Source organism: Camelus ferus, chromosome 22 (genome assembly GCF_009834535.1).
Source record: "Camelus ferus isolate YT-003-E chromosome 22, BCGSAC_Cfer_1.0, whole genome shotgun sequence".
In the NCBI taxonomy this organism is placed as follows: domain Eukaryota; kingdom Metazoa; phylum Chordata; class Mammalia; order Artiodactyla; family Camelidae; genus Camelus; species Camelus ferus.
This window is the reverse complement of record NC_045717.1, coordinates 2,717,467-2,741,295: the sequence shown is the minus strand read 5'-3', so window position 1 is coordinate 2,741,295 and position 23,829 is coordinate 2,717,467. Positions and strand designations below refer to the sequence as shown.

The window sequence follows — 23,829 nt, the reverse complement described above, 5'->3', positions numbered from 1 at the left end:
AAAAAGAAAGAAAGCTACAGGGTCAAAGTGCCCCCTTCCTGTTGAAGGCTTACAATTTTATGTATCCCTGCCTGAACTCCAGGCAAAAATATATAACTGCCCACGGAACATTCTCTCTTGGCCATCGCAAAGCCTCATCAAACATGTATACCCAAAGCCAGCCTGCTTATCTTCTCTCCCCAAATTGTTTTTCCTCTCAGACACCTGTGTCTGAGACTGGGACTATCACCCATTCGATTACTCATGCCAAATACAGGAAGCATCCTCCACCCTCACCTCCCTCATCCCCCAAACACTATAAAAAACCAAGCCCATCATCTCAACATGCAGAGCAGCTCTCAAAACCTGGCCTCTTTCCAGCTCTACCTCCAGTGCACCCAAGGATCTTCCATGTGGATTAACGTAACTGGGCTCCACCAAACCAGTCCTGTACCCTCTGATCCATCCTCCACACTGATAGTTTTAGAGTTTAAAAAGCAAATCAGGACCTTTCTTCTAGTAAAGGCAGGCTAGGTATTTTGGACAAAACTTCCTGCTGAAGACAGCTAAAAGAGCTGGTCAAATGTTTATAAAATACACACACACATGCACACACATATTCTTAAAAGCATCAAAGAGCTAAAAAGATAATGAGGGATTGCTGTGTCAAGGTCCAGGATTCTAAACAGGTGACCCTGATACTTGGTGCATGGTTGCCCCAGAAGCTTTTGCCAACTGGAAAGAAGTGGCTAAGAAGCCAAGCTCAGTCCTAGTGGCCTTGAATGGCTGGAGACAAAAATCAGAGTCAGGGGCCTCCCAAGGGTGAGGGACTGATAAACCAGCTTGACACTGGGCTCACTCCCAGAGGACTGCACCCCAGAAGTAAAGGTGAACCGAAAGCAAACCAGCCCTTCCCTGAATGGCAGTCAAGCTCTGAGTCATCCAGGTGCCCCAGAAAACATCATGCCCTAAGTATGAACTAACATGATCTCAGTTTGCTAATCCCTCCAGGCACCTGACAAAAGCAATAAAAAATTCTCCTAGGTGAATGACAAAATCACCCTATTTCAAATGATCTCTACAAATAGAGAGTTTCTCAAACACAATATTCAACGCACAAAAATAACGTGACATAGCAGGAAGCAAGATTCTCTGAGCAAACAACCATTGGGAATAATAGTCGACAGAAACAGAGCTGGAGGAACTCCAGGCTGTAAAACAAATTTACACTTACTATGTTCAAGAAATTAAATACTAAGATTGAAATTTTCAGCAAGGAACTGGAGACTCTATAAAATTATATAGCACACGCAAAAACAGAATAAATAGAAACAAAATCCAAAACTCAAATTCTAAACTCAGTGGATGGGTTTTAACAGCAGATTTGACATGGCTGAAGAATGAATCAGAGAACTGGAAGGCTGGTCAGGAAATGAACCAGAAAGAAGTATGGAAAGACAAAGGGTAGAAAATACACAAGGAAAGGTTACAGGCATGGAAGTTACAGTAAGATCTTACACGTGTCTAAATGCAGTTCCAGAAGGAGAGAAGACAGACCAGAGCAGAGGCAATATTTTAAAAGATGATCGCTGAGAATATTCCAGAGTGGATGGAAGATATCAATCTACAGATTTAAGAATTCAAAAGGGTCCTAAGCAGAATAAATAAAAAGATATCCATGTCTTGACCCATTATGGTGAAAATGTAGAAAATCAAAGACAAAGAGAAAAACGGTAAAATCACCCAGAGGAAAATAGGTAATAGTAATAGCTGGTTATTCACCTCTTGTCTCTCAGGTCTCAGCCCACCCTTCTGTAACCTGCTCTGAGATGCTGGGACCAGGGTCTGAAAACCACATTTCCCAGGCCCCTGGCCAGCTGACTTCCTGTTTGGTTCCGACAGTGGGAGGCACTGAAGGGAGATTAGCATCTGGCAGAAGGGGATTCCTTCCTGTTGGCTTCACTTCAGGAGCCTCCAGCTCCTTTCAGCGCTTCCAGCACCAGCCACACCAAGCCCCGCTCACAGGTAATAGTCCAAGCCAGCAGGGTCCTTCTTGTGGTTGGAGCCCCAGCTGCAGGTCGTCCTCCAAGCCCCCAGGTCCTGCTAACCCTGACCTCTTCCCTTTTATCCTCCCAGGCCAAGGGGTGGCAGCTGCTTCCTGTAATTACTAATACCACTAAAATCAGCATCCTCTTTCGCTCTTGCAGCCCTCAAAGATCTGTGTAAACAATTCATCTTGTGTATTATATCCCCTTTGTTTGAAAAAACTAGCATAATTTATATTTTCCTGGGTGGACCCAATGTGCTACAGAACTCTTCAAAGGAACCACAGCGTGGTAGACAGTATTATTGTTCCCAATTACAATCGTCCCTCGGTATCTACAAGGGATGGGTTCCGGGGGCCCCCGTGGATACCAGTATCCGAGGATGCTCAAGACCCTTATGTAAAATGGTGTAGTATTTGCATATAACCTATACACACTCTCCTGTATACTTCATCATCTCTAGATCACTGTGGTATTTAATACAATGTAAATGCTAAGTAAATAGTTAGCAGGGCACACAGCAAATTCAAGTTTTGCTTTTGGAACTTCCTGGAATTTTTTGCAGAGAGAAGGAAAATGATCTGAGATGGAAGATCATGGAAGCAGGGAGGAATGAAGGACAAAAATCATGGTAAATATGTGGGTCAATCCAGCTGAAGACTGGCTGTATGAAAGAACAATAATCAAGTCTGGGGCGTCAGCAGAAAAACTGGTCGAATCCAGACGGAGCCTGCAACTCATAGCACTGAACTGCTGTTAACTTCTCGGTTGTCATCACTGTATCTAGTTATGTTTGATGTTAACATGGGCGGAGGCTGAGTCAAGGGTATAAGCAAACTCTACTATTTTAGTAATTTTTCTCTAAGGTTAAAACTCTTTCAAAATTAAATCTCAAAAAAAAAATCACTCCAAAAAAAGGCACTGACGGTTAACTTTTCTGGCATATTTTCTGCCCGTCCCTTGTCCTGCACGGGTGATGTTTTATGCTCCACATAACTAAGATCATGTCAGACATGTGATTTTATTCCACACTAGGTTTTCGGAGATGTTACCACATTTAAGTTGGACAACAGGCTTCATTACCCTTATTTTACAAATAAGGAAATTAAGGGGGGAGGGTACAGCTCAGTGCTAGAGCACATGGCTAGCATGCATGAGGTCCTGGGTTCAATCCCCAGCACCTCCGTTAAAATAAATGAATAAATAAGTAAGCCTAATTACCATTCCCCCAAAAAACAACAAAAAACTCAAACAAACAAACAACAAATAAGGAAATTAAGGTCTAGAGCAGGTTAAAGGTCATAAAGCTATTAGCTGTATGCAGGTCGCCTGATGCCAAGTTCCAGAATTGCCCTAAAACCCTAGTCTTTTTTTTTTTCTTTTTTCTTTTTCAGTTTTCAGTTTTATTAGGTAGAATTGTTATAATTTGACTGCACATATACAATATATTTCATGTAAATACATATACAAAATATACTGCACATATTTTTAAAAATTTACATTTATGTTCTGTTCATTGTTTCTAAGAATGTAAAACCCAACTCTTGAAGAGTAAGTTCATCCAGTTGTTCACACACACATGGAGCCACACCTCACACCTCCTGGGGGGAGACGGAGTCTAGGAGACCCTGGTCCTACCAGCAGCCTGCTTCTGTGCTGAGGGTTTGGTGCCTGCAGCCCAGGGCTCCCAGCCACACCGCCTGACCTGATGTGCCTGGGTAGGACAAGGTGATGTGCTCCTGCAAGGAAGGACTCACTGCCCAGCTGCAAAGAGTGTGGCTGGATGACAGTGCCCAGCTGGTAGCATCTCCTGGGTCCATCTCAGCTTTCAGATGGAGGTCACACTCTTCTCTGGGGCCACCAAGGTGGTGGTGTAAGGACCTTATACCTTAAGGGATGAGGGGTCCTCCAGCTGGCAGGCAGACCTGGAGCTCCACACTGGGCAAAGCCTTTGGGGTCTGTATCCCCTGGTGGCGCCCCCTGCCCAACCCTGCTCCCTTCCCTTTTCTTTCATAGATGTTCCCCCAATAAACTCACGGACTCCTAACTGCATCTCAGTATCTGCATCGACCTGCAACACACTGTCCAGTAGGTTTGTGTGATGCTCCCACCGGCTCCTCTGGGTGAACTAACCCAGGGACAAGGGGTGGTCTTTGTCCCTCCATCAGCCTGGAAAGCCCCCTGGGACTGACAGCCGTATGCAGGGTCAGAAGCTGGTCCAGGGCCTGACCTCCCTGATGCCCACACCACACACACAATCCTGTGCCCGTCCCACCATCAGACCTGCCAGGCGTGTGACCAGCTCATGCTTGGAGGACCTTGAGGACCACATGATGGCCTGTGCGTGGCCCGGACCTCAGAGGAGGCGGAGCAAGTGGGAGAGGCAGCAGCTGCCGGGGAGGTTTGCTCGGAGGGCGGGGTGGGGGCGTGCCAGCCGGGTGAGGGTGTGTGCCAGCCTGTCTGGCTCTCCTGGGTGGGGCTGATGAATGTTTGGGTACAGGCGGCAGCCGTCTCGTGGCTCTGTGAGTTGAGCCTGCCACGGGTTGGGGATGGAGGTCAGATAGGCAGTCTGTGTCGGGCGCATCTACTCAGTGGGCCGAGAAAGGGAAATAGAGCAGGGGCCCGGGGAAACCTCTGCCTGGGCAGAAGACACAGGGGAACAAGGGCTTTGATTTCCAGACTTCCAAGGCCCTCGGTGTTTCACATACCAGAGCCCAGGGCGCGCATGGACAGATGGGAGGACGGGTGAGGCGCCCGCTGGGTGGGCGTGTAAGTGAGGGGGTGCATGGGTGGCCAGGTAGCTGAGACCCAGGACCAGGACCTAATGGTCACTTCTGTGGCTCCCACACACCCTGGGAAGCGCCCTCTTTTGGCCCTGAGGCCCGCACTTCAGCATGTGAGCATCTTTTCCACACAGGCAGGAGTCCCATGGGTGAGCCCCAGATCTCTCCTCCTGGCCCTCCCTTGAGGGGAAGAGAGAGGAAGGAGCTTCCTCATTCCCTCTCAGGAGAGGGTGTCAGCGGGCAGGTGGCTCTGCCCCTGGTGGAAGACAAAGCGGAGGAGGCCCCCTGCCTGGCAGACCCTGAGTGGTCCAAACCCTTCATACCTGTAAGATCACCCGCCCTGAAATAAATGCATGTTACAATTTAAAATGTTTGTTTACACTGAGATACTGACAGATGAGCTATCATAATGTTCATCCATCAATTTGCTTTAAAAGAATCCAGGAGCGGAGGAGGGGCTGGGACGTCGGGGGACAGAGAACAAAATCATAAAGTTAAGTGATGGGTACCTGGGAGGGCTTTTATTCTCTTCTCTCTACCTTTGTGCATATTTGGAAATTTCCCTAATTCAGCTTTAAAAGTAATCTATGTAGCGGGGTGGGAAGGGACAGACTGGGAGTTCGAAATTTGTAGATACTGACAGGCATATGTAGAATAGATAAACACGATTATACTGTGTAGCACAGGGAAATGTATACACGATCTTGTGGTAGCTCATGGTGAAAAAGGATGTGACTGAATATATGTATGTTCATGTATGACTGAAATATCGTGCTCTGCACTGGAAATCGACACAACGTTGTAAACTGACTATAATTCAATTAAAAAAAAGCAATCTACGTAAAGGCTTTGTTTAAAAAATGGCTGCCCCGCTGCTGGCTCCTTTTAGCTAACAATGGAATATGAGAATCCAAGCTCACTTCAGTGTCTTCTTTTTCTTTAAAAACATTTCTAACTGTGGTAAAATACACGTATCGCACAGTTTACCATCTTAATCAGCTTCCAGCGTGCAGTTTGGTATGAGGCCCCTTGACCCTGGGCACCCGACCTCCACAACTCTTTCATCCTGCCGTAGACTCCCCCAGACTCCTCTCAACCCTCCTCCCTCCCCCCAGCCCCCTGCAACCCATCAATCACTGTAACCAAGGGCCTGGAGCCCAGGTCTCCAAGTTCCTATTACCACCCTGGGCGGCAGCTGGGCCTGGGCCTGGCTGTGGGGCCACTGGGCTGGCCAGGCAGCCGGGGCTTCCGGGTGGCTTTCACACCGCAGTCCCGGCTGGCTCCTGCAGATCTGAGCTCTCTGCTCCAGGGCAGGCACCGGAGCAAGTCCTGGCAGCTCTCAGCTGCCACCCCCACCTGTGGCCTGAGGCTGCCCCGGGTCACCATCACCAGGGGAAGGGGGGCAGGCGACCTACGGCTACTCCCAGCATGTGTGACTCAAGGAGGGCAGTCCAGTTCCCAGGAGTCCACTTTCACCCCAGGGTGTGGGGCACGGCACCCTGGGCGTGGGAGCAGGGTCCTACTGCCTCTATCCCAACAGCCACAATGCCCTGGCCGTGACGCTCTCAGGTTTCAAACCATCTTGGAGGAGCTGGCAGGGGCTAGAGCGGGCACCAGGAGTTACCTGTTAGTCTGAAATCCTCAGTTGCTGCCTCTCCCGGAACGCCCAGCTCTTCTCCCTCCTCATTTGGGCTAAGGCCTGGCCCCAGGGGGCGAGAGAGGACAAAGGAGGGCAAGGAGTGAAGAGCGGGCGGGGACACACAGCTGCCACATCCCCACTGGGGCCGCGTGGGTTCCTTCGCCACATCCCCATAGGTTCCTTCGCATGGGTTAAGCCATTTCATCCGTGACATGATTCTCCGGTTTACAAATGAAGAAACTGAGGCTCAGAAAGGTCACCAGGAAGTCACAGACTGGGGCTTAGAGCCAAGGCTGCCTTTCTTCATCCTCGTCCTCCTGGTTAGAAACAAGTCATGAAATGGCTGTTTTGCAGATGGTGGGTTGGAGCTGAGCACGGTCAACTGTCAGGTTTGGGGAGGCTTCCCAAACCTGATAGTTGACCTTAAAATTGTCTGAGGCCAGCCGATTCAGGAAGTGAGTTCATCCAGACAGCTTCTTTCCTTTCCCCTGGCCACCCTAAGTGCCTCACCCCACACCCAAAGTGCCTCGCCCCTTGGCATCTGGGCCGTGTGGCTCCTGAGCCAACTCCACAAGGATGCCAAGTCTGGGGGCACTGGAGGATGTACACGGGGGGCTTAGGACCCATTGTCTCCTGGGGATGACAGCCAGGTGACCCCAAAATGCTCACACATTGCAGCACATGCAGCGCCAGTGATGGGGGCAGTAGTTTTGCCTTGGAGGTGGGAGGAGAGGCCTTGGGCAGAGCGGGTGCCCTTAATGGATTCTCCCAACAACAAGCCGTTCCAGGTGAGGACGCTGAGGCAGCCCCCAGCGTGGAAATACGTGAGGCAGGGGCCAGTGCTGGGCCCGAAGGAGCTGCGGGACCAGTCCTGAAGACGGGGCGCCACCACCTCTCAAGCAGAGGAGGGCAGGGACAGAATGTGTGGGCTGGAAAGCACCCTCGGAGGCAGCGTGGGCAGAGGCCAGGGCCAGGCAGTAGGGAGCCCAGGCAGGCTGCTGCAACAATCAAGGAGAAAGGTGATGAGGCCAGAGGTGGCAGTCAGAGAGTAGGGGAGCTTTCCGAGTCCCCAGGGTAGCTCCAGGATTTTACAATCCTGGCCACTCGCAAGTTGCATGCATGCAGGAACCACCCAGCCCAGGGAGGCAGACCCAAGAAAATGTAAGTCCATGCTGGGGGTCCGAAGCCTTCCCAGCCTCTTCAAGACAGGCCCTGTGGCAAGCATTTTGACTTTCTGATAAACCTTCCCCAGGAGGAGAAGGAGAAGGAAAAACTAACAGGTACAGCTGTCGACTAGTTGCCAGGTACCATGCTGGGCACGTGCTTTATGTGCTTCACGTGCTTCACTTAATCCTCCCGGCCAAATTATCATCCCTTTTTCGAGATGAGAAAACCAAGGTGCAGAAAAAGAAGTGAAATTGTCCGAGGCCAGCCTATTCAGGAAGTGAGTGCATCCAGAGAGCCTCTTTCCCTTCCCTTGGCCCCGCGCCCTAAGTGCCTCGCCCCTTGGCATTGGAACCGTGTGACTCCTGAGCCAATTCCACAAGGATGCCAAGTCTGGGGGCAGATGGCCCAGGCAGGGGTGTCTGCTCTGCAAGCCCAGGAGGGCAAGCAAAGTTCACTGCATGCAACCCCACCCCCGCCCAGTCTGACCTCTCTGATGCTGTCCAGGCAAGTGCGTGGAGGGAGGCAGAGGCCTGGCTCCTGTCCAGCCCACCTTCTCTGAAAGGCCTCAGAAAGGCAGGTCGGAGGCTAAGGGTCCAGGGGCCAAAAGTGCGAACAGGAGGCAGCCCGCGTGGAGGGAAGGAGAGTGGTTGAACTCCCAGGCGGCAGGAGTTCCAGCTTCCAGGAACTGGCTCTGAGATACGTTTTGGGGGAACAGGTCGTGTCCCCTATCTGAACCTCAGTTTTTCCATCAGAGACTGAGGGCACACAAGGGTTCAAGGTCATGCTCTGTGGTCTATGCCTGAAGGTATTAAGTTTGTGAATATGCATAAATAAGGGTGCCTGGCTATGGAAAGGGGAGGAAGGGGCACTTTCTGGATTAGAACTGATGCTGCCTCTCCCCTGGGGCCACCGGTCCCCTCTGCCTTACACTCCCCAACCAGGTGACCGGGACAACCTCAAAGGGCTCAGAGAAGCCAGGCAGGAAGAAACATCTGCCAGGCCAGCTCCCCAACTTCTGGGGAGAGCTGGTGGGGGTGCTCCTAGCCTGTGCAGGAGGTGGGGGACAGGTAGCCTGGTCCAGGCTAGAGGACGCCAGGGCCCTGAGCTCTGTTTTTGTGAATGACAGCTCTGCTAGAGGGCCGGAGCCAGGCTGCTCTCTACCTCTGCCCCCGCCCACTGCGCTCTGCAGCTGACCCACTTTGGCGCTGGTGCCCAGCGGCCAAGATTCCACTAGCCTTTCACCTGCAGCCACCCTCTCTGGTGTGCAACGTGGTGGAATTCCATTCAGCAGAGACCGTCCTGTCCCTGTCCCCTTCCCACCTGTCTTTTATATCTCTGGGCTTCAGGTATCTTCTGATTTCTTTCCCTCCTGCTGGGATGTTCCAAGGTACTGACTGCCCTTCCCCTCCCACCTCCCTCTGGCAGCCTGGTTCTGGGAAGGAACATTGGCCTGGCACTTATCATCCATCCCCTCCCTCTCCTACTTGTGGAATTTCTGGCTAAGACAAGTCAGTTCTTTCAAACCATCTCATGAACATCCTTCACCTTTTCCGCCTGGCTTGGTTCTCACACTCCCCTCTCTCAATACCTCAGAGGCTCCCGCCTATTTCAAGAGGTCTTTCTGGATCTGCTCCAATGTGGACCTGTACCCCATCTCTCCCATTGACCTTTCCCATCCCAATGACCAGGCTCACTCGTAAGCCTGCCTTCACCCGACCGTGCCCTGACTTCACCAGCCAGATTCTGGCTCCATGATGACTTTCCTCCATGGAAATGCTTCCCATCCATCAAGAACCATCTCAAAAGTCACTTCCTCAGTGAGGACTTCCCTGAGGTCCCCAAAAAGGTGAGGTGCGTCCTTGCTCTGAATTTTCCTCTGTAACCCTACCAGACAGGGGCCCCTCAAGCGCTGACACCCAGTGTAGTTATTAATTTTCTTTTTTTTTCTTTCCTTTATATATATATTTTATTGAAATATAGTCAGTTTACAATGTGTCAATTTCTGGTGTACAGCACAATGCTTCAGTCATACATGAACATACATGTATTTGGTTTCATATTCTTTTTCACCATAAGTTACTATAAAATGTTGAATATACGTCCCTGTGTTATACAGTATGAACTTGTTATTCATCTATTTTATATATATATTAGTTAGTATCTTCAAATCTTGAACTCTTAATTTATCCCTCCTCACCCCTCCCTCCCATAACCATAAGTTTGTTTTCTATTTCTGTGAGTCTGTTTCTGTTTTGTAAATAAGTTTGTCTTTTTTTCTTTTTAGATTCCACATACAAATGATCTCATATGGTATTTTTCTTTCTCTTTCTGGCTTACTTTCACTTAGAATGACAATCTCCAGGTCCATCCATGTTGCTGCAAATGACATTATTGTATTATTTTTTATGGCTGCGGAGTATTCCACTGTATAGATATACCACAACTTCTTTATCCAGTCATCTGTCGATGAACATTTAGGTTGTTTCCATGTCTTGGCTATTGTAAATAGTGCTGCCATGAACATTGGGGTGCATGGATCTTTTTGAATTAAGGTTCCCTCTGGATATACGTCCAGGAGCGGGATTCCTGGGTCATATGGTAAGTCTATTCCTAGTCTTTTGAGGAATTGCCACAGTGTTTTCCATAAAGGCTGCACCAAATTACATTCCCACCAACAGTGTAGTAGGGTTCCCTTTTCTCCACACCGTCTCCAGCATTTATCATTTGTGGACTTTGAATGATGGCCATTCTGAGTGGTGTGAGGTGATACCTCTATTAATGAGTTTTCTTAATTGGACAAGTCCTCCGAATTTGGGCACTTCCATTGTTAGGAAACTGGTGAGGACAGCAAGACAGGGGTTGCAAACTGGTGGCCTGTGGGCCAAATCTGATCCATGGGTAACATGATGTCTGTTTCTAAATTGAAGTAAAATTCATATAACATAAAATTAACCATTTTTAAATGATACAATTCAATGGCACTTAGTGCACTTACAATGTTGTGCAACCGCCACCTCTATCTGGTTCCAAAACATTTTCCTCATCCCAAAAGGAAACCCCAGGCCCTCTAAGAAGTCACTCCTCATTCCTCCCTCCCCACAGCCTCTGGCCCTAATCTGCCTTCTATCTGTATAGATTTACCTGCTTCATGTAAGTGGAATCATACCACATGTGGCCTTTTGTATCTGGTTTCTTTCACTTGGCAGAATTGTTTGGCGGTTTGTCCCTGCTGTAGCATGTGTCAGAACTCTATTCCTTTTTTTGGCTGAATAATACTCCATCGTATAGATATACCGCAATTTGTGTAACCATTTATCTGTTGATGGACACTTGGGTTGTTCCTACCTCTAAGCTATTGTGAACAGTCCTGCTACAAGCATTTGAACATTCATGCACAAGTGTCTGAGTCCGTTTCCAATTCTTTGCGGTACATACCTAGGTGTGGAATTGCTAGGTCTTTCACTCACTACACGTTTAAACCTTTTGAGGACGCCATGGTGTTTTAATACTTGACTTTGAATGCCCTTAGGTGCCCATCTCTGTCTCAGTTTCCTTATCTTCTATTGTCTTACACCCGCCCCTTTGACTCACATTATTTGTCTGGCCCCTGAAGGTATCTGAATTTGCTGCCCCTAGAAGGCTCTGCCAGCTAAAAACCTTGGCGCCCAATTCAGTCCCTAACGAGCCAGGGACCTTGGGTAAATCTCTCCACATCTCTCCGAGTGCTATTTTGCTTAGCCTCAAAAGGGAATAATAATACTTACCTAAGAGGAGGCGGCGAGGATCAGGGAAGTGATGGTCGAAACGTGCCTCTTCGGAAGCTGTCAGGTTCTGGAAACCTAGAGGGGCGGGCGAGGCCAGGAGGAGGAGGAGGAGGCGGAGGCGCCTCTAGGGGCGTCGGCTGCGCTCGGGGGTGCGGATCCGCCCGGGTCCGAGCTGGGGCGCACGCTGCGGCCGCGGCGCAGAGCGCAACCGGTAGAGGGCTCGGGCGCCACCGCCGCGCGGCGCCTCGGCGGGCCGGGCCGGGCTGGAGCCGCGAGCCCGGGCGGGGCTCAGGTTGGCACGCGGTGGGCGGGGGTGGCCCCCCGTCTCCGCCCCCCACATCCGGGGGCCCGGTCCGGGCTCTGGGCCGGCCGCGCGCCGGTGAGTCAGGCCGGGTTTTCCCTCCGTCTCTGGGGCAGGCGAGCGAGGGCCGCAGAGCGCGTCCCTACCTCGCCAATCCGGCTCCGGCGCCCGCCCGCGTTTTCTCGGCGCCTACCGCCCCGCCGCTCCGGCCCGGCTCGCAATCTCGGCTGGAGCCGGCGCCCTGGAGGGAGGGTTCGAATCCGCGCGAAGGAGCCCCAGCGTGCGAGGGGTGCGGAGCAGCGCCAGCATGGTGAGTGGGGCGCGCCGGGGGCTGGGGCTCGGGCGGGGGCCCGGGGCCGGACTCGGGGGGTGGGGCCGGCCGCCAAGGTCTAGCCTTCCCGGCGACCTTGGCCAAGGCGCAGCCCTTCGCCCGCCGAGGTTCCCGTCTGAGAAGTGGGCGGAGGTGGCAAGGTGCGGTGTGCGCCCAGGTACCCTCTGCTTCCAGACACCGTAGCACCGAGGTACGGGATCAGAGACCATCTGCGAGCAGGGGCGCTCCGCTGGAAGGGCGGGCGGCAGGTCTCGCTGTTCTCCTTAACCCTATGCAAACGCGCTTTCCTTGGATCTGGGACCCCTGCGCCGCCGCTGGGGTGGGGCAGACGCCCTTAGCGCGGGAGTCTGACCTCGGCTTCTGCGCCTCCAGCCCATAGATTCGGGGCAGGCCTCAGAGAGGGGACTGGAAGAGACGTCCCCTCCCGCCCCCCAAGTAGGTCGAGGACCTCTCTTAGTTCTGGGAGCCCTCGCCTCTGCCACAACCTTTCCCGGGGAAACTCCATGGAGATGCCAACCTCTTCTGCCCCCTTACCTTCCTCATGAGACCCCTCTCCTGCTCTCTTCCGCCCGCTCCGAGGTACCCCCTTCCTCCACCAACCCCTTGCCCTGTACCGGCGGCAGCTGCCAGCCTGCTGCCAGGGATCCTGTGGATAGGGGATGTGCTCAGGTCTTGAGCACCATCCCAGTCTGGCCATAACCTTTGGCCAAAGTGAGGGCCTGCCTGGGGCCAGGCGGAAACCGGGGCCCTGACTGCGTCCGGAAAAAGGACTGGGACCTGTCGTCTCCCACCTGGCAATCCCCAGCCTCCACGCCTCCACGAGCAGATTGGGGCTCTCCTCATTTACACCAGGGGCTCAGCCTGTCCAGGGATTTTGGTGCGCTCTCCCTGCCTGGCCTAGGGAGGGAGAAGAGGCAGTAGGCCATCCTGGGCCCAGTAATCAGCCTCCTCCCAGAGCCCTCCTGGGCAGGGCTCCTCTGCCTGCCGGCTGGCTGTGTGGGTGTGTATGTGCGAGACTGAATGAATGCGACCCGCCACCGCCTCTAGAGCTAGCAGTTTCCAGGGCTGAGTCCCCATGCAGAGTGCTTCCACTATTTCTTCCTGACCTAGGGGCAGGCGGGGGACATTCCAGTCTGAGGGGCCTGGGATCCAAACCAAACTGGTTGCAGGTGCCCTTGGGAGAAGCAGGAGCGGGGAGCTGAGCCGACTTACTCCACAGCAGTGTGTGCCCATGGAGGGCAGCTGGTGACCATCGGCTGAGGCAGCCTAGGACAGAAGAGAGGGTCTTGCCTAGGGAGTTGGGATTGCTCATCATGTAGGATCTTGGGCAGCTCACTTCTTTCTGGGCCTCAGTTTCCCTATCTGTAATATGGGGGTGAGGGTAACTACTGTTCTGCCTGCTTCTATAAGGCTGTTGTGGAGATGAGATGATGAAATGAAAGGGCTGATAAACACTAGCGTGCCATGCAATTATAGGTGACCATATAGTGATGCTAAGAATCACTCCTGCAGGATTTAGACGCTGGACTTTGCCTCTTCAAGTGTCTCAGTGGGGCTAGGGAATGCCAGCCTCTCCTGACCCCTCCCTGGGCCCCTCTTTTGGAGCTGGGACATTCCAGTCCCATTCCTCAGGGGCAGCTGCAGACACGCCCCTCAGCAAAGCTGATACCCCAGCAGGTGGTGGGACCCTCCCCTGGGGCCAGGGTTCAGGAGGGGATGAAGACAGCCGAGGCCGGCTGGGAGCTTCCTACCCTCATGCTCTGGGACTTTCCACCCCACAGGAGATGCACAGGGAGGTCAGGGCAGGCTTCTAAATGTGAGGAGCCTGTGCACTTTCTCCTATGCAGCTGAATGTGACCCTGGGCACATTATTTTACCTCCTGGACCTCAGTTTTTTCTTCTGAAGTGGGGAATGACAATATCCCCCTTTGTGTGTTGTGAGCATGTGGCAGGCCCAACAGCCCTGGATCAGGCTGACCCAACAAGGCACTCACCGAGGGACAAGTGGATGCCTCCCTGTGTGTCCTCTCTCTGCATCATGGCCAGGGTAGTCCCCCAGCCCCATTCTGTCTCCACCAAGGGTTGGACCAAAGTAGATGCTACTGGTGTCCGGAGCTCTCGGTGCTGCTGGCTGATCCTGGATGGGGTGGAAAGGGAGGTGGGAACAGAAATAAAGAGGCCCAGTTGGGGCCAGCAGCGACCTGCGCAGAATGTGGCCTATGTAGCCCAGTCAAACCCAGCTGGCCGGGTGGTAGGGGGTTTCAGCTCTGTGCAGAGCTCTGGGCCCCAGGCAAGTACTGAGCTCTGGGCAGCGCAGCCCAGGCACTTGGAGGAGGCCCTACTTTTTGCTCTGATGGTCCTAATGAGACTGCAAGGCACTTGCTGTCTCTCCCTCCCACTCCCCCACCACATCCTCTCCTGCACAGCTGGCCCTGGACTGACTGGGCCAGGACCCCGGGCTTCCAAGCAACCGGAAGGAATGTATGTGTTGCGGGGAGGCAGGGGAGGTGGATGGACTCCTTTAGGAAAAGGGACTGTCCCCAGACTGAGACCTGGGCAGGGCGGAGCCTCCTGAAAGCCGGGGGCCTTAGCTAATAATACAGCCAGAGAAGTTATCTAGGAAGGGTGGAGGGTGGGGGGCCTTAGGGAAAGACAAAGGGAAGGGCTAGGGCTGTTTGTGCCCCTCCAGCCAGCTCCGATGTTTCTAACTGCTCAACGCGCTTGTGAAGAGAAGCTGGTCACAGGCCCCTCTCACCACCTGCTCACTCGCATGTGCGTGTGTGTGCGCGCGCGCACACACATACTCTCACTCCCCTACATCTAGCCTTGAGGCTGGGAGGACACCTGGGTATTCGTGTATCGTGTGTGTCTGAAGGTGCTCAGTGCTGTGTGGATGACCTTGAGCATGACTGTCTGCTGTTGGGTCTGCGCTGTGTCCTCTAACGGAGGAGCTTTGGTGCTGCCAGGGGCACTGACTAGACTGCGGTGTGAGTGTGATGTACGTGCTATTTTGGCCCATGGCTGCCTCTCCCCTGGACCTGAGACCCTTCGTGGGGATCATGGGGTGTCGGTTATTGCTCCCTAAGACAGGAAGTGAGGCTCTGCCCAGGGGAGCCCGAGGCAGTGTGTGAAGTGGGCGGACTTGGCACCGTTGCCACAGTCCCCACCCCCATGCTCTCACCGGGCTTGCCGTTCACAAGCCCTTTCACCTCCCTGTCTCTGTTACAGTCACAGAAACCCCAGGAGGAAGGCAGGGCCGGCAGGGTCTTTCCCACTTCGGAGAAAGATGGGGAAACTGTGGCCTGGAGAAGGGAGGTGCTTCTCCGTGGAGAGAGAGTGTGGGGGCAGGGCTGGAGACCAGGTTCTCTGCTGTCTGCCTTCCCAGGAAGCTGTGACAGTTCAGTGGGCTCTTGGACACAGTGGTGTCTGTTGCTAGGTTGGCTTGTCAGGGTGAGGGGGTGTCAGATTGGGAGGCAAGATGCTCCCATTCCAGCTCTTGGGCTGTGGGTGACATCCTGGGTCCCCACTCGACATTTGGCAACCATGGTGCTGGGATCAGAAGCACCCTCACTCTGACCAGCTTTGTGACCTTGGGCAAGCCAACTTCACTTTTTGGAGTCCCAGTGCCCTCACCTAAAAAAACGGACAGTTAACTATGTCCTAAGACTCCACGAGACCCCCAGGCAGGGCTGTGTCGCTGTAGGTGCCCAGCACCTGCGATTCCTTACCTGGATGATCCCCTCACCCTGTGTGGCCTGTGATATCCCCGGAGGGGCCGAGCCGTCTGGGGGCTGTGTGGGGAGGGCTGGGGAGGTTTCTTTCGCCCAGAGCAGTGTTGAGGGCCACAGGATATGGGGGCAGGGCCTGCCCTCCCTTCCACTCCCCGTGAGCTTTGTCTTCTACAAACACAAAACCTGGAAATGGTTAAGGAAGATGGAACCTCCTAACCATTGTTTGGGGCAGGAGTGGGTGTCCCGGAAGCATATTGGGTGGGTGGCCGGGGACTTGCAGTCCAGGAATGGGAGCAGCTGGGTGGGGGGCAAAGAAGGTGGCATTCATTCATCTGACAAGTACTTCCTGACCTCCTCCTGTGTGCCAGGTGTTGGCCTGGACACAGGGGACCCAGCAGGGCACTAGGCCCTGCCCTCCATAGTGTGGTCCCAACACGGGTGGGAGACAATCCGTAACCTGGTCACTTGGCTGCCCGCTGGCGGCGTTCATGTGTCTGCTGGCTGAGCTCAACTTCAGCCAGCCTATGTTGACCCAGGCCACGGGCCAGCCCCGGACTGGATTTCTGTTCTCTTATCTCAGTCAATCCTCCCAGCATCCCTGAGTGATAAGAGTTGTCATGGTTATTGTCCAGATGAGGAAGCCACCGACCACACACTAACCCGGCTCCACGCTGGGTCAGGATTTGGACAACCCCTGACCCCGGGCCTGGTGGTGGGCTTTGGAATGGCAGCATATACAGGGGCTGGCAGGGGCTTCACTGCCCCTTCCCCTGCTTCCCACCGCTGCCCTGACATGAACACCTGTTCCGGAAACTGTGGCCATTGTTCCTGCCGTCCATCCTTCCTTCTCGGGCCCTTCCTGTTTGGATCCCTCCCGTTGCAGCTCCCAACCCCACCCATGCCAGGTGCTTCCCTTGGGAACTCTGAGCCTCTGAAAGAAGAGGGGTTGAACCGAGTTTCCCCCACCCAGGGGAGGAAGAAGGACTCGGGAGTCCGAGGCCATTGGCCTCTGTTCCCTGGACCCTCTGTCCACCTGCCAAATTGGGTGAGGAGCCTGGCAGGAGAATGGACAAAATTATAGTCAGACGGAGCTGGAGTCCTCAGCTGGCCCAGCCCTGGGTGGGGCCCCTATTCTGCTGCCTTATGTCCTGGACCCCCCATGTCCCCCATCACACACTACCCCTTTCTCTTGCCGGCCAAGGAATCCTGTCTGGATTCTCTCTGGGACCCACACGTGCCACTCCTGGGTGGGCCAGGTGGGGAGCTGATACAGAGGGCAAGCACCTGGTTTTCGGGCATCCAGGGAGCTAGGCAGCAAGCTCCTACCTGCCCCTGATGGAGCCTCTCGACCCCCAGAAGCAGCCAGCCTGTGCCCTGTTGAAACTTCATGGCCACAGCCCCAGGCCCTGCTGGCATTGTCATGGGCAGCGTGGGCAGCCTGTTGGAACGCCAGGACTTCTCCCCTGAAGAGCTGCGGGAGGCACTCGCAGGGTCCCGGGGCTCCCGCCAGCCTGATGGGCTCTTCCGGAAAGGCTTGGGCCAGCGTGAGATCCTCAGCTACCTGCACCTCCCCAAGAAGGACAGCAAGACCACCAAGCGGGCCTCTCGGAATGAGCCTGCCGACTATACCACCCTTTACTACCGGGAGCATCCTCGGGCCGGTGACTTCAGCAAGACTTCGCTGCCTGAGCGGGGTCGATTTGACAAGGTGTGCCTCTGCCGTGCCCCTCCCCAGTGTGGGAGGGTGGGGTGGGGGGCTGGGGGCTGGGGGCCTCCTTGAACATCCTGATGCTGGGATGGGATACGAAAGTCTTGCTATGGTCTGGCCTGAGGCTTGGTCACTGCCTCCTGTGTTCTCAAAGAGGACCCCCAGGGGCTGCAGAGCAGTCAGCCCAGGGCCTCACACCTGTCCTCTCTTCCTGGCAGTGCCGCATTCGCCCATCGGTGTTCAAGCCAGTGGCGGGCACCGGGAAAGGCTTCCTGTCCATGCAGAGCCTGGCGGCCCACAAGGGCCAGAAACTGTGGCGCAGCAACGGCAGCCTGCACACGCTGGCCTGCCACCCGCCCCTGAGCCCGGGGCCCCGGGGCAGCCAGGCCCAGGCCCGCGCCCAGCTGCTGCACGCCCTCAGCCTGGACGAGGGCGGCCCCGAGCCCGAGCCTAGTTTGTCCGACTCCTCTAGCGGGGGCAGCTTCGGCCGCAGTCCCAGCACCGGCCCCGGCCCCTTCAGTTCCTCTCTGGGCCACATTAACCACCTGGGGGGCTCCCTGGACCGGGCCTCCCGGGGCCCCAAGGAGGGTGGGCCGCTGGGTGTGCTGAACTGCCTGCCCGAGCCACCACCCCCCTACGAGTTCTCCTGCCCCACCGCCGAGGAGATGGTGGCTGTGCTGCCCGACAGCTGTGAGGAGCTCAAGAGGGGCCTCGGTGACGAAGATGGCTCCAGTCCCTTCACGCAGGTGAGAGCAGTCCCTGCCCCAGGGTCCTCTTCTGTCAGGGCACTGGCGTCCAGGGCAGAGGGTCACCAGTTAGCTCTCCCACGTGGCTCTGAGAGAATAAGGAAGAGGGAGACAGTTTGGCTTCTTTCCCCAAATCCCGCATGGCAGGGATGTCATGTCATTGGCGGTCCTTGTGGGAGCTGTGTGGGGGGAAGGAGGACAGTAGACTCCTTGGGGAGGCCATGTGTTGGGGACATTTCACCTCTGGAGGACTTCTGAGTTAGGGCCCATGTGTGGCCAGAGCATTGGGCCCTGGGCCCAGCTGGAGTGTCAGAGTGGTGGGCCCGCTATGGGAAGGCAGGCAGTCGGCGTCCAAGGGGCAGGGCTGGGCGTGGGTGTCAGCATGGCAGGTTCCTCTTCCCCTTGGCAGGTGCTGGAGGAGCGCCAGCGGCTGTGGCTGGCTGAGCTGAAGCGCCTGTACGTGGAGCGGCTGCATGAGGTGGCCCAGAAGGCTGAGCGCAGTGAGCGCAACCTCCAGCTACAGCTGTTCATGGCCCAGCAGGAGCAGCGGCGCCTGCGCAAGGAGCTGCGGGCACAGCAGGGCCTGGGCCCTGAGCCCCGGCCTCCAGCCGCCCTCCCAGAGGCTGATCCCAGCGCCCGACCAGAGGAGGAAGCCCGATGGGAGGTGAGAGACCAGGCATTCAGAAACCCCTTCCCCCATGGCAGTAGACCCATCCTCTGTCTGTCCTCCAGGCCGGCCCCGCTGACCCTGCTTTGCTGGGCTCTTGCCCATCCTTGTGCCCCTCCAGGTGTGCCAGAAGACAGCGGAGATCAGCCTCCTGAAGCAGCAGCTGCGGGAGGCCCAGGCCGAGCTGGCGCAGAAGCTGGCTGAGATCTTCAGCCTGAAGACGCAACTTCGGGGCAGCCGGGCACAAGCCCAGGCCCAGGACACGGAGCTGGCCCGGCTGCGTGAGGCCGTGCGGAGCCTGCAGGAGCAGGCGCCTCGGGAGGAGGCCCCGGGCAGCTGTGAGACGGATGACTGCAAGAGCAGGGGGCTGCTGGGGGAGGCAGGGGGCAGCGAGGCCGGAGACGGGGCCGAGCAGCTGCGGGCTGAGCTGCTGCAGGAGCGGCTCCGGGGCCAGGAGCAGGCGCTGCGCTTCGAGCAGGAGCGGCGGACGTGGCAGGAGGAGAAGGAGCGGGTGCTGCGCTACCAGCGGGAGATCCAGGGGGGCTACATGGACATGTACCGCCGCAACCAGGCTCTGGAACAGGAGCTGCGGGCGCTGCGGGAGCCCCCCACACCCTGGAGCCCTCGGCTCGAGTCCTCCAAGATCTGAGGCCCACGGAGCGAGCTGACAGCAGAACCACTGTCAGGAGACGGCTTGTACCAGCCCGTCCTGAGACAGCCGGCTCCTTCCTTACGTTGGTCTGGGGCAGAATCTGCTGAGACCAGCCAGGGACGGGGAGACTCGCCGAGAGGAGGGATCCAGTGGGGCTGTGGGCTGGATGGGCTGCCAGTGGCAGGAGCCAGGGCAAGGTGCTCCTGGCTGAGGAGCACCGAGGCAGGGCCCGGCCCTGCTCCCTGGAATAGGCGTGGCCCAGGAAAGGAGGTTGGGCAGTGAAGAGCCCATGATGCAGAAGGGCAGGCATGAGGGAAGGAGGCTGCAATGGGAACACTGGCCTCCCCAGAATAAAATCACGTTTTCTACGAGGAGGCACCGGCTTGAAAACGTTGGGCCTGTCCTGGGTCTTTGTCCAGAGAATTGTGGAAGGTCAGGGTTGGGGGCTGTTGACCTGGGCTGTAGCTCCTCCATGGTCATGGTGAGTGGGGAGGGGGTGCCCTGGGCCTCTGTGTGCATCTTCTGGGCGTACGTGTTGGGGAGTGGAGGAATCCTTGCCCTCGTACCACAGAGCTCCTTAGCTGCCATGTGGGCTGAACTTCTTTTCTTTAGCACGGGTGGGACTTTTGAGAAGGAACAATGCCAGGGAACACAAGAAAATAAAAGGGCAAGTCAACCAAGGCATTGCTAGAGCATGAAACATCCTCTTGGTGGGAAGTCTGGGCCCTGAGTGCCCGGGCCCGCTGGATGTGGGGCCAACCTAAGACAGCTTCCGCTGGGGCAACTTAAGGCTCTGGTAGCGCCCTGCCCCTCCCAGGACGTACCTCCCACCTTTCTATCTGGTTTATGCACCCCTCCCTCCAGAGGGAGGGCCCTGGGAAGGTGCAGGAGACAAGCAGAGAAAGCTTGTAGGTCACTTGATAAAGGGCCTGTGCCACAGTGGGGAATTTGAACATTTCCCTGTAGGGATGGGGGACAATGGGATATTCTGGAGAGATACTATCTGATTTGTATTCTGGAAAGCTCTGTCCTGGGAAGAAGCAGCCCCACCCACACCCCTAGCCCTTTCTCTTAGCCAAGGCTGATCCTTGGCCCCCTAAAACCTGCTCCCACCCTTGGCCTCTCAGACATCTGCCCTTCTCTCTGAGCCTTTGCTCCCTCCTGGGTGGGTGGCCTGGAGCACAGATCCAGTCTGGCTATGCTGGTGGCGTCTCCCCACCCCTTGCTGTGAAGCTCTGTGTCCTTACAGATGCATCACTGTAAATGTTGCCACGCATTGAGCGCTTCCTGTTTGTCAGGTGCTGTGTTAGGCCCTCAGGGCATAGGGGTGCAGAGTTGAATTAGATGTACATCCTGCCCCAGAGGAGCCAGCACACAGATGTCCCCCTACCCAGGCCCTGCCCTGGTGGGGCAGCGGCCACCCCTGAGAAGTTCTCTGCAGAAACCCCCAGTTTGCTCCCTCTGGTTGTGCCCCCTCCCTCCCAGGCCAGGCCTGGCAGCTCCCTGAGGCCCCAGCAGGGGGGTCCAGGTGGTGGAGTTGCCATGCAGGAGTATGGATGGGGATGTGGAGTGTGGGCCGGTGTGCTCCGCCTTTTTAGGGCGGAGAATGGGGGGTGTGAGTTGTCTGCAGTGGAGATGGTGTGTTCATGTCCTGTGAGTGGCAGGTGGGTGCGCTGGAGATGTGCTGTGGGTGGTGGGTATGTCTAAGGGGGTGTGTTTGGGGCTCCTGGGTTGGAGGCCAGGAGGGCTTCTTCCTAGCTTCTCCCTCTGTCCCATTCTTACCCATCAGCCCCAGCCCCTTTCTGCACTGGCCAGGCTTGACTGGAGCTGGTGGACAGACCCCTGGGCCTTGCTGAGACCCATCTGGGCCCACCTCTGAGCCGGGGTCCTCTGCCTGGGGAGGGAGGGAGGAACACCTGGGTTAGGTAAGCCTGTCCCCAGCAGGCCTTGATACTGATTTCACACACCCCTCCAAACCGACATTTCTGGGTCAATGATTCCTCTAGAGGGCTCTCCAGAGCCCAGTGCTGGCTGGAAGCCTGGTGCCCCCCCATGGCCTGGAGCTAGTCAGGCTGGGTACCCATGTGCCCCACAGTGGCCAGGGTCCACCTTTTGGTGTCCCAGCTCTGCAGAACAGCTCCCCACCCAGCAATTAGGAAGCTGGGCTGGCCAGTACAGCCACTGGGGAGTGGGTGGGCGGTACCAAAACTTGGCAGCTGTGCCAGAAACTAAGGCCAGGCCCAAAGGTAGGGGGAGGGCTCAGGAGAGCCGAAGCTGGGGCGTCTCAGGGAACCTGATCCTTGTTAGCTCATCCCTGCTGGGCAAACCAGTTCCCCGTCCCCATGTCCCCAAGCCGGCAGGGTGGCTCTGGGGCCAGCGGATCACAGGCACCACCACAGTGGCTACTGCTTGGGGCAGCCCCTTCCTCCTGCCCCTGGCAGCCCCTCAGCTCACCAGCCACCCTCAGCCACCCCCCACCCCCATGAGACTAGGCCCAAGTAGCCGATTCTCTCCTGTACTGAGGCAAGCTCCCTGCACTGGGCTCCCTGCCCTCGGCCCCTCCTGTTCTTAGCTCAGATAGTGTCATGCCCTCCAGTGGCTCCCTGGGCCCCTTAGCCTGTCACTGAAGCCTGCGACAGCCTGGCCTCCAGGGTCCCTGATAGTGGTGTCCCTCCTGATGCCAGCAGCCCTTTGGGCCTGTGTTCTCCAGGCAGGATGCCCTCATGGAGCTCAGATCTTGCCTCCTCCAGGAAGCCTTCCCTGAACTCACTCCCTGTCCAGGCAATCCCCTCATCCCTGTGTCTGCAGCCCCCATGTCTCTCCACCAGCTCTTTCTGTGCTGCTGGAATGGTCGGTCTGTCTCCACTGGGCTGCAGGCATGGCTGGGGCAGGGCCAGGTCTTCTGTTTTCATCCCCAGAGCCTGCTCTGGTTTGAGCCCAGAAGTCACGGTGACGGGGGTAGGGGGGGGCATTTGGAGCAAGAGGGACCAGACTCCTCCCCTGACTGGCATGGGTTCAAGTTGGGTGGGGGTGGGGTGGGAAGGTGGCAAAGGCTTCACCTCTGAGCCTTCATTCACCTTTTGTGCCACCTGGTCTGAAGCAGGTCTGTGCCAGGCACCGACCGGGGCGCCACAGCCAGTCGCCATTCACTGCACAGTGATGTACTGAGCCTCCCTCAGGGAGGAAGCCGAGGTGGCCAAGGCCTCCGCCCCCGTGGCCCTTCCTGGAGGGAGAGTGTGGGGGCGGGAGACATCACACACACACGTCCACAGTCGTGCCTGGGCCCCTCCGCGGCAGTGAGCCATCAGCAGAACATGGAGACGGCAGAGGGAGCCTCGGAGGGATGAGCGTGCATTTCTTTGAGACTGAGGGGCTGTGGTATTAGGAAACCATTTTCCAGAGAGGATGCAGGCCCCACAGTGATGATTCAGCTCACCTCACCTCACCCACCACTCTGGTGGGTGCGGGCCTAGCCCTCTGTATTGGATTCAGAAAAGAATAAGAATGTGTTGTTTCTTGCAACAAAAACAGACGTGGAATATGTCACGAGAGGTGAGGTTTGAGTGCCACGGGAGTCCAGAGGACAGCTGGCTCATACTCCAGGTGATGAGTAGGTTGGGGGGGTTATCCAAACTTTGGTCAGCCACTTCTGAGCTCTCTTTTTGACTATGCCTTCCTGTGTCCTGGGCTCCTGTGTCCTTCCTTATGCAGTCCGGTTCTAGCAAGAATCCTGCTAAGTTAGTTTAGCTAGAATCCCCCATCCTCCATATCCAATCACCCTCCATATCTACCCTGGTTCCTCAGCCTCCACCATCTCCCACGTGATGTCTGATCACTCTGGCCTGCCTTTACCGAGGATCTGTTTAGCCAGATCCCCCAACCCTGCCCTCTGAGGTTTCCCCTTAGTAATTTTCCATCTACTGATACCACCCCTCAACCCTGCTCCTTGGCTATAAATTCTACTTTTCTTTGTTGTATTTGCAGTTGAGCCCACTCTCTGGTCCCTACTATAAATCTCCATTCCAGTAGCCCCCCCACCCCGCCACGTTGAATAAAGGCTTCCTTACTCTTTAACAATTGTCATGAATTTTTTTTTTTTTCTTTAACTGAGGTAATCTCCGAGGAGGGGAAGTTGGGAGAGATTACCTCGGGAACAGGCTGGGATGTGGGTAACCCGAAATGGGCCGAGATTTGGTCACGGGAAAGCACGCGGTGGGTCTAGGGGAGGGTCCTGTCTGGAAAGGGGTGAGAGGAGGCAAGAAAGCTCCTGGACAGCCTGGTCAGCTGGCACAGGAGGACTTTACCTCCTGCAACTG

The 23,829-nt window shown here is 55.7% G+C and overlaps 1 protein-coding gene across 2 annotated transcripts; it reads left to right on the top strand.

The window, feature by feature from the left end:
* Positions 1-11,761: 11,761 nt before the first annotated feature.
* N4BP3 (NEDD4 binding protein 3) lies at positions 11,762-23,587 on the top strand. 2 transcript variants are annotated; one of them, XM_032464938.1, is made up of 5 exons: positions 11,762-11,988; positions 17,100-17,448; positions 17,667-18,194; positions 18,604-18,858; positions 18,983-23,587. In XM_032464938.1, exons 2-5 carry the CDS (start codon positions 17,128-17,130, stop codon positions 19,508-19,510), a joined length of 1,632 nt encoding a protein of 543 aa, XP_032320829.1. In that variant the 5' UTR covers positions 11,762-11,988; positions 17,100-17,127; the 3' UTR covers positions 19,511-23,587. The 2 variants fall into 2 exon arrangements, with proteins under 2 accessions (XP_032320829.1, XP_032320828.1); XM_032464937.1 differs by having other exon boundaries at positions 17,097-17,448.
* Positions 23,588-23,829: the final 242 nt, after the last annotated feature.